Here is a 10114-nt window from a genome sequence, read left to right as displayed (position 1 = left end):
ACACACACACACACACACACACACACACACACACACACACACACCAACACACTTAAATCTGCTTTTAAATCCTCCTTTTTTTCCACATTTAAATCATTCARTTGGCATCTTTATAAAGTGGATCTGCAGTGCTTTGGTCTGAATTCCTTCTTRTTGTAACTCCACAAGCCCCGCCCCTTTTCTGAGGTGTGTCTCAGATCAACTCATTTTGAGGCTGTCTCTTTAAATCCAAATGAGGTGCTTCATACTCCACTCCCCCTTCAGCTTCCAGACCGGTTCATTCTAGTTTGATAGAGGGGTTTACRACTATATAGCTGYGCAGAAACAGTTTAATTAAAAGATGTCAGCAAGGCAAGACTTGTCCATCCAGCTTTACATGTTGAAGCCAGAGTCTGACCCAGAGCCAGAGGACAATGAAGACCACCAAACTGTGGTTGGTAAGTCCAGACCTTATTTAGAAGTTCTGTCACAAATACTGGACAGGTTGAAGAAAACGACCCAAACAGAATATAAAGATACCTACAACCATGAGAATAAATTAAACTTTTCTGCACTCCTCAAAGTACACAACAAAATGTATTTAACAGCTAAAAAATTGTATTTTGCTCAGTATGTCCCCTTTAAACAAAGTGAAAATATGAAGGACAGTTCAAACATTAAAGTTTAGATTTCTGAAGGACAAACAACACAGTCGCTAATGCACATTAATATTAAACTTTAATGTGTCAAAAGCAAAAATCCTTTATGAATGAGTATTTAACTGTTGTTTAAATAAAACTTTCTCTATAAACTTTATTTTCAGTAATGCTGCCGCAGATAAGAACAGTGGGAGCAGCTGATTGTTTCTTTTGCTGAATATGTGACGGCTTTACTGGAAACACATCCTTACAGCTTAGTGACAGCAGTCATTAATTAACACACACACCAAAACACACACACACACGTGTTTCATCTTCACACATACGCTCGGAAAGTCGTCCACATTGGTGATCAAAGTTTTAATAAATTTAAAATGGACTTCCTTTTAGCTGTCATCTCTGAGCTGACTTTAATACTTTAATCAGCATTTATATTACTGTGGATTAACATCACAAARAGATTATCAGACAGACCAAGTTATGCTTTAATATTGCTGGAAAAGTTAGCGTTCGTCCTGATGGCTGTCCGTGCGACGCCTCAAGCTGAACAAGAGTTCAAACGGCAGAATATCTGTCCGGTTCTCCTTCGTGTGATTTCGCTCTCAGTTTCATTTGTCCTCCTTTGTGCTGAGCTGGTAGTGCTCTGCTGACCAAACTCCAGAGCTAAAAGACTTCTTTTTTTTTAGGGATTTGTGGAAAGAGGGAAAAGTGCTGAGGCGAATCATAGACTTCCTTATATCTCAGGGAGAAAGTTCTGCTCAAAAGAGATTGTTCCCAATTCCAATCAGGCATCCCAAAGCGATAGCATTAACGCTCCTGATCCCCGTTTGTTATATAATTCCTTCCTCTCTCATCGCTTCTGCTGATTGGAACATCCTCACCTCATTGTGAACCGAGGCTTCTTGGAGTATCTTTGTGCTGTTATTGAGCTCAACGGGAAGAGGCAAAAACAGCTTTGTCTTTGTGGGACATCCATTTATAAGTATTTAACCATAACCCATAAACCAAACTGTGTTGACACTTTTTGGGTCGTCTCGTTTTCTTCAGAGTAAGCAAGAGAAAGATCATGTGCAAGCACAGCCACAGAGGTGACGACCCTCTTGTGTATCTGGTTGTTAATCTCTATTTAATCCTGAATACAGCATCACCTCGAGAAGTGAAATACACAGGAAGTGACTCGAACACTCACGGGAAGAGGTTCACATTTGGCCTGTAGATAACAATTGTGTTGTGTTTGATCAAGAGATTTGGTAAAGTCCTGCAGGCAACAGTATTGTGCCTTCCAATGGCAAATATTGGATCTCTTTGTAGAACGGGTGGCAAAAGTATTGGTAAATTTGACTGCTTGACTTCCTGAACATTGATTTCAGGTGCCACAGAATTTGGTAAATAAGACCCACCTGTGGAGCAATCTGTGGAAAATGGTCTGAGCCTGTCAAATGATAAACATCTGTTGTAACAGATGCCAGAATCAACACTGGTTCGACACCTTAGAACCCTGAACAGATCAGGAAATTAAAATATGAGGCCACCAGAGYAGATCTGCCGAAAGTGGGAGGTCCACCAAAACTCACACTGAACAAGAAGAGCATTGATCAGAGGAACATCCAGGAGGACAAAGATTCATTGGACCACTATAAACTGCAAAGAGCTGGGTTTTATGGAAGAGAGGCAGGGAAATGATATTGTTTGAAGGGGAAAAAAGGCTGTTTGGATTGTATTTTCCCCAAACGTGAAGATGGTGCTGTGATCAGATGAAATGTAGATCATTAATAAAACAACACCTTGTCTGAGGCAAATCTACCACTTCTCATGCTAAAAACATGACTCCTAAGCTGCATGGTGGTGACAGCATCTTGTTTTGGACTGCTTTTCYTCAGGGACTGGGAAACGGGTCAAACCTAAAGAAAAGATGGATTCAGCCAAATAGAAATGTTTGAGGAACTTGGTGTTTTACATAAATTGGTGACTGGCAGGACAATGACCCTTAATGCACTCTTCAGTCCAACTGAGAATCTGTTAGAAACAAGCAGCATCCATCTGAAGGGGCAGTTTGTTCATGAAGAATGGATAAAGATTCCATTGATTACATTGACCTGAAGACACTTGATGCAAAAAATTTGCTCTACAAAGTATTGAGTTTTGGGGGCTGAAAACATATGCATGCACCATTCTCCATTTTTATTTTTCTTATAATTATTCAAAACAATTTTTATCCCCTCATTTAACTTTATATTCTTAGAGTTTTTTCACTGCTCATAGTTTAAAAATCCATTTAAATTCAGAGCCGTACGGCAACAAAACTGAGAGAATACTATTGTAGTTGTATTTGGGTTTTATTTATTTGACAGCTTAAAGTGGGACAATGTGATGCAAGCCAGTAACTTGGGGAAAAAAGCCACTTTCATTTATGCTGCAACAAATCTTTAAAATACAAATTAGCTCTAGAAAGAAGCACTTTAAATGATCTGTTGTGTTTCCCACAAGCACAGGGCAAAGACATCAMATAAGTGTCTTTATTTTGCCTACCTTGCTTGTATATTTGTGTCTGTATCATCCCCTTYACTCCCTCTTGATCAATATGCTTCTTGTCAAGCGTTTGATTGCTTTAGTGTTTACTGCACAGTGCCTCATTTGCTCTAATGGCCTTGAAAGTAAATGCTACACCGTCAGCCTGCTGTCATTTACTTCACACTGTTAACTTTTAGCTTCCCATACATGCACATAACTAAAAATCTTACAATGTTTTATTACTTTTATGTCACCATCTGGATCTGGATTTCCATCTTGATTATTTCCTCGCCCTCGCCTGTGTGTTTGTTGTGCATTTGCCAAGTTCTCTTATGTTTGTATTGTTTCGTTTTTCTTTTGTGCAATGCTTTATTTATTTATTTATTTGCTTCTGTCTTCATGGACCGCACTCTTGCATGTCGCTGCTCACTGCATGTGTGTGACRCCTGCCACAGGAAAACCAGCCTCGCTCACCTGCCAAGACAGTAGGTAACATTTATTCAGAGCATCAAATGGCTTTTGTGTTTATTTCTGATGTGGTTTAGAATGGAAGCGTGAAAATAAGCTTTGTGCTCAAAGCTGGTGTAAATTAATAACATAAAATAGTCGATTTTAATTTAAATTGTAGGTCATTTTAGTTATTTGATCTTAAAAATAATAAAGCACAAGAAGACACAGAACACGTGTATTGCTGGGTTGCAGTCACGTGACCCAGGTGACGGGTGAAATTCAGATGGGGGACAGGAAGTGATTTGCTCAGGTTTAAAACAGCGAAAAGGAACACAGTGAGTACACAGCTGCGAACTGCGCACCGCAGCGCAGCGGAGCAGAGACGCATGTAKTATAAACCCTGAATRGKCTGGCGSAGATGAGATATCATAAAAAATATGYGTACATTTAGGATATTATACATATTGTTTTAATAAAAATAGACTCATATAATCTTGAGTATTTACCCGGCRTCAAGGCRATTAATTATCTGRTGCTGCAGACCTCGTATTATGTAACGAAYCAGATAAAAGCTTTCAAAAGCCTCAAAGCTACAATTATTTTGTTTCAGGTTGGGTCAAACATTTAGGATCCAAAGAAGTTTTAAATGTTTGTCGACTTGTTTTTGCCCAGGTGAGTAGTGAGCTGTGCTATTTTAAGTAGTTAGCCTATGATAACAATGCTATCGCTAACAACGAGTTAATCTGTTATTTCTGTGTGCTTGGTTCTACTTGTAAATAATTTATTTAACTTTTGTAAACACWAATTCCAGTAACTGTCTAATAAAATATCAGAAAATACGATTTTAACAATGCGATTCCTGGAAAGTGCTCGCTGCAAACTCTTGCATTGTTTGTTTCCACACCTCCTGTTTTCAGCCGTAGATTGTTGATCCACTTTTGTCATCTTTTTTTGACACACTAATTTCCAAATACGAAAAAAATCTTTAAATTTCTCCCGATTAGAACAATTACAACAACCGTACACGGCACAGAGTTTAGGCATTTTGACGTTGAATCAACAGAAGGAATTGGAGCTGCCCCACCCCACGTCTGCATTTCGTGACGTTGATACTACGTTAACAGCAACCCAGCAATACTTGCATTCACCTAAATAAACTATAATTAGAACAAAAAGTAAGGAAATCTGTGTTTGGTATATTATTTCTTTGTTGTAACAATGCTTCTTGATGATAAATCTTACAGCAGGCACCTGATTGGCGGCACCTGGGCGTAACAGAAGCTCAAAACAATTGTCAATAGGCACATACTCAGCTCTGCTTTCATCCCACAAATGCATGTTCCTTACAAATGTGGCACCATTTAGAAGGGAAATTAGACTTTCTACTGATTTAAGATTTATTACCAAGAAGCATTGTTACAACAAAGAAATAAGYTACCAAAACACAAATTTCTGTACTTTTTGTGCTAATTTTATATGTTCACCACCATGGTTTAATGTTCAAATGAGGTACTGAAAATATTTCAGTTGGCTGTTGAGTTTAATTACCTGAGGTCTTGATTAAAATGGTAAATGTTCAAAATCTATGCTTCTGAATGTCACATCTTTCATTGGCATATTTCAGATTATCAAGATTTTTTTTCCCTGAAGCTTTTAAAAGACTCAGCCACAATCTGTTTCCTGAACTCCATAAAACACCATCTTTAGACACTGTTACAAATTGGCTCAAGCGTTTGATTTTTTTTTAAACACCAGAAATTTCAAGCTGCGTTAAGTTATCCATGGCACAGACTTTAGTCAGTCTCCATCAAGTTCTATTAAAGTAGCGTTGACGAGTTGTAAAGAAGCGGCGCGCACCTGTGCATCAGGATGCGTCATGTGTGCGCCTGCCTCGGCCTCTGCAGGCTCCGGAGCCTGCTGTCCGTTTAATCAGAGACTGATTTAGCCTTGGGTAAACAGGTGGCAGAAACCTCCAGCCAATCAGTGCTACAAAATAGATTAATTAAGAGGTCTACTAAGACTCTAATTCTTTATGAGACCGGAAAGCAGAGAAAGCAGGTGCAAAAACCCACCTGCATACTTATTTGTGAATAAAATATTKACTTGAGAGAATCTTTGCATTTAGTTATAAAATTAAAATGTTGCTCCATTGTTTTTAGATTTTCCTGCTTCTGTTTCATACAAAAAACACTGATAAAGAAGGAAACTCTGCATKTTAACGTTCTTAAGTTGATTTTTTTTCTTTAATGGGCGCTTTTCTGTAAGCCAGCGGTTGCAATTTAGAGGTTTTAATAACTAAAACGTCCCATGGCTCTTCTTAATGATGGTGCCCATGAGGATGCGTGCACACTCACATGTCTTTCCTCAGTACGTATACTTGTGTGCTTGATTCAATACCTGTGGGTGCATGTTTATGGGAGTGTTTACTGCTGTAGTCATTTAGGTGCAAATGTATCTATTTAACACTCCTACCTTGTCTACATTAATGGGTAGTTAGACTGTAATGGCGCAAGCCCAGAAAGGTAATAGAAGCACATTGGGGAAAAATGGCCATCGACACCCCAAGGCTAAGCATTAATGCTTGTATCGACTCACCGATACGCTGTGTGCGGCGTGCGTTTGTTTGCTTGTAGCATGTCGCTTACCTGCATCTATTAGCACGTGAGCGCTGGTGAGATGTTCATTAAGGAAGCGTGTTCATTAGGCGGTTCTAATTAGCCAAGGAATCAAACGAGTTGAAGGTTGTTTCAAGAACGACGCTGCAGTCTGAGCGATTAGCATAACATCAGYGGCTTCCTCGCGGCATTAGGATATTAACGGTTCCGAAAACTGATTAAAACAGAGGACTCTCGCTTTCGGAATCACTTTCTGTAACCCTGAACCTTATTTTTCAATCTTTCTTTGGCTTCATTTTCTTTCCTTTTTTTATTTTCTGCTCTTCAGGTGCTGCAGGAGGACAGAGGGGGTTCCTGGGTTGTATCAGAGCTTTACGGATGAACGGCATCACCCTCGACCTGGAGGAAAGGGCCAAAGTCACGCCCGGGGTTAAGCCCGGCTGCCAGGGTCACTGTACCAGTTTTGGGATGTACTGCAGGAATGGAGGGAAGTGCGTGGAAAGGTATAACGGCTATTTGTGCGACTGTACCACCACTGCCTTCAAYGGACCGTTCTGCACCAAAGGTGAGGGGCTGAATATCACATCACTCTTCAGCTTCCAAATATCGCATTTAAACACAAAATGCTCCTTCCCTGTAAAAGTCTTAAATTTGTTTTATGGATGTTTTGGTTTCTGCTTGCAGGATTTCATCGTACCCTCCAAAAGCAGCACTTTCGTTGTCAMTCTTAACAAATTACATTTCTGTTCTTTTGAGAATGATAGACAAGACTCTCAAACTCTTAGCTGATGCTTTCACAAGCCTATTTGTGAGAGCATTTTGTCATCCGCGGTGCCGCTTTAGTCCACGGAGTCGGACTCAAATTGCACCGGGATTRCTGCGAGAGGAGTTATGTCTCAATGAGCTTCATTTTTGTTGTGCTTTGTGACTGTCCTCACTTCCTCTTTAGTCTGCAGCCGTCTGTGTTCAAAGTGTTTGGACTCGTGATAAAAGACATTGATTGAGAGTGATATTGTGCTTACCCACCAATTCTCCCTGACTTCATGGTGCGCTTGCTGAATACTGATATTAGGAAAAGGCAAGAGCTCAAACTTTAAAAAGATAGAGAAATTGCATTTTTATTGAAAATGCAGTGAGAATGTAGATTGTTGGATGAGTTTACTGAAATTTACTGAAGGTGCTCAGAATGAGTTGTTAAAGCTAAAAAAGGGCAAAATACTAACTAAAAGCCAAACAAAGCAAAATAATACCAAAAAGTATCAAACCGTTAGCTAAAATCAAAAGAGTAACTAAAAATAACAAAATATAAAAAATGATAACAACTAAAAGAAGCAAAGTGCTACCTAAAAGCTAAAAACTAAAAGTATCAAAACTTGCTGAAAGCTAAAACTACTGGTAGTCAATGGTCAGGTAATTTGTAAATGTAGCTAAAGATTATGTAAAATATGTAAAGGGATGCCTTAAAGCCAAAAGTAAAAGCAGTCAAAGGTCAGGTAAATACAAAGTGTAGCTAAAGGATAGGCAAAATAAGCAAAAAGCCAAGCCAAAAGAAGCAAAAGACTAGCTAAGCCAAAAGTTAAAAAACACACTGCCTAAAGGTCATTAAAAGCCAGATAAAAACTTAATGTAGCAAAATGTTAGCAAAAACTATAAGAAGTGCTAACAACTAAAAGAAGCAAAGTGCTTCCTAAAAACTGAACACCAAAAGTAACAAACTTGTTCAAAGCTAAAAGTGGTCAAAGGTCAGGTAATTAGTAAATGTAGCTAAAGGCTACAGAAAAAAAAGCAAAGGGCTAGCTTAAAGCAAAAACTAACAAAACACTAACTAAAAGCTAAAAGCAGTCAATGGTCAAATACAAAGTATAGCTAAAGGATAGGTAAAACAAGCAAAAGTCTAAGCCAAAAGAAGCAAAAGTTACAGAACACTGACTAAAATTAGTCAAAAGCCAGGAAAAACTTAATGTAGCAAAAGGCTAGCTGAAAGAAGCTAAATCTAAAACACTAGATAAAACCTAAAAGCAGCATACAAAGACAAAATCAGAGCAAGCATGCTAAAGCAGATTTTAAAGAAACCAACGTTTTTATAAAAATMTTTAAAAATAATTCATCGTATTTTTAAGAGAAAATAAATAGACCTAAAGTTCAATATTTTAAAAAGTTACAAAAGACAGTCAAAACGCCCGTCTTCTGAATCAGTTGAGCATATTTTGAATGACTACAACAGCAGAATAATATGCAGAAAATATTGCAAAAAAAATGTGTAAAAAAAACTAAATCAATCGTGTGAATGCTGAGTCAGCGTTTCCGCAGCAGGAGAATAAACAAACATCAGTGGCTTCAACAAGAGGTGCATGATAACTTTGAGTTTTTGAAGATCGCGTGCATGAAATGCCACACTCTGCTTCTGTTCCCGCTCTATTACATATCGCTAAAACATGTTTGTTTCTCCGGGATTCATTAGATACTCTATTGAAGTTCTTCCTCCCAGAACAAGCGTTCATAAAACACTCAGGGGGAGAGGAGCAGCACTGTTGTCACAGGCGTTCTGCTACCTCCCAGCCAGGGAGCTGATCTCCGACACATGAATTAATTTGTTTCCTAAACTTGAATGGTGGTTTTTTTTTTCCGCTGCAATCTCGGCAGGGGGTGGGGGGGTGGTTGGGGGTGACAACATGGCAGAAAAGCAGTGTGTGTTTTTGTGTGTGTGGTTGTGTGTGCGTGAGGAGGGAGGGTGACAGTGCAGTGTGCTGAGAGATGCCACCATAAAGACACGAAAAGACCTCCTTTGATTTCTGTCATAACCAATCAAGTATTTCAAGATTTAAAGAATAAAGATTAGCCTTCTGTCTGTACGGTGGTGATGAGTTTGTGTGGAGGTTATGGGGTGGGGTGGGGGGTGTCAGAGGAACAGAGTCGAGTAAAGGGAGAGAGCACACCCTTGTGTCTGCTTTCATGCAGGACAAGAAACTCCTTCCTCTCTATTGTATTATTTCCCTTTGAAGCATTTTTGAACACATTTCTTTTATTCTTCTTCCGAATTGTCTGTCATTATTTTCCCTTTTTTTTGTTTTCTTTTTTCCCATCCCCCACTCACCCTCCGTCTTCCCACCGAGTGAAAAATGCATGAACTCAGCCATAATTGCACGGTGCATTTCCATTGTATCCATATTTACACGCTGCTCGGGGGACCCTCCGGTGGTATTAATATTCGCTGTCATTCCTTTGCTTTTCTGCACCTCGGGGGGGTCACATGTACAAACACAAGTGAACGCACGTGCACGAGGACTGTCTCGGTCAAAGTCCTTAAAATCGTATGCGCACTTTGCCATTCATTTTCAAGTTTACAGAAAAAGTGTGTGTTGCCAGTGAAGCTTTGTGGCTGCGAGCCTGAGTCTCCTACTTTTCTGGCTAAAGATGAAGGCATCGTAAAGCTTTCAAGATACGGCAAAGCWTTTGGATGTATAGCCTTTTAAACTAAAGGGATCAGGAGCGAGAGCACTTCCACAAACTCTCACTAAAAGTAGAAAAAAAGGCTAGCAAAAACCCAGCAAACACTACAAGTAATAAATAGTTTTAAACCTAAAAGTAGCCTAAAAAGACAAAGATGGACAGAATTTACAGAGACATGTTTAAACGAATTACAGACATCTCAATATAGACTTCTATGAAAAAAAGTGAGTTAGAAAAACTAAAAAAAACAAAAGGAAATAAATTGTATAGGTCTTCTGGACGGGTTCTTCTCTAATGAAATGTTTCGTCTCTTCTCCAAGAGACTTCTTCAGTCTGAGAGTTTCAGGCAAAATTCAGGCTTTTAAGCACTGCCTCCATGTGACTGATACTCACATCACATGGCTGTCGAGGCTATCGAGGATGCCAGGAGGACTGCGACCAGTTATACAT

General features: G+C 39.2%; 1 protein-coding gene across 1 annotated transcript in view; it reads left to right on the top strand.

Annotated features, from left to right (window-relative positions):
- The first annotated feature begins 3559 nt into the window (after positions 1-3559).
- LOC106517550 (contactin-associated protein-like 2) overlaps positions 3560-10114 on the top strand; it is a 46737-nt gene continuing 40182 nt past the window's right edge. The window contains exons 1-2 of the mRNA XM_014008448.1: positions 3560-3634; positions 6543-6779. Coding sequence (XP_013863902.1) covers positions 3583-3634; positions 6543-6779 — 289 coding nt within the window. The 5' untranslated portion in view covers positions 3560-3582. The remainder of the gene's footprint in view (positions 3635-6542; positions 6780-10114) is intronic.

The sequence above is a fragment of the Austrofundulus limnaeus genome, unplaced genomic scaffold (genome assembly GCF_001266775.1).
Source record: "Austrofundulus limnaeus strain Quisiro unplaced genomic scaffold, Austrofundulus_limnaeus-1.0 Scaffold50, whole genome shotgun sequence".
Taxonomy (NCBI): domain Eukaryota; kingdom Metazoa; phylum Chordata; class Actinopteri; order Cyprinodontiformes; family Rivulidae; genus Austrofundulus; species Austrofundulus limnaeus.
The sequence above is the reverse complement of the archived record's forward strand: the minus strand, read 5'-3'. Positions and strand labels throughout refer to the sequence as shown.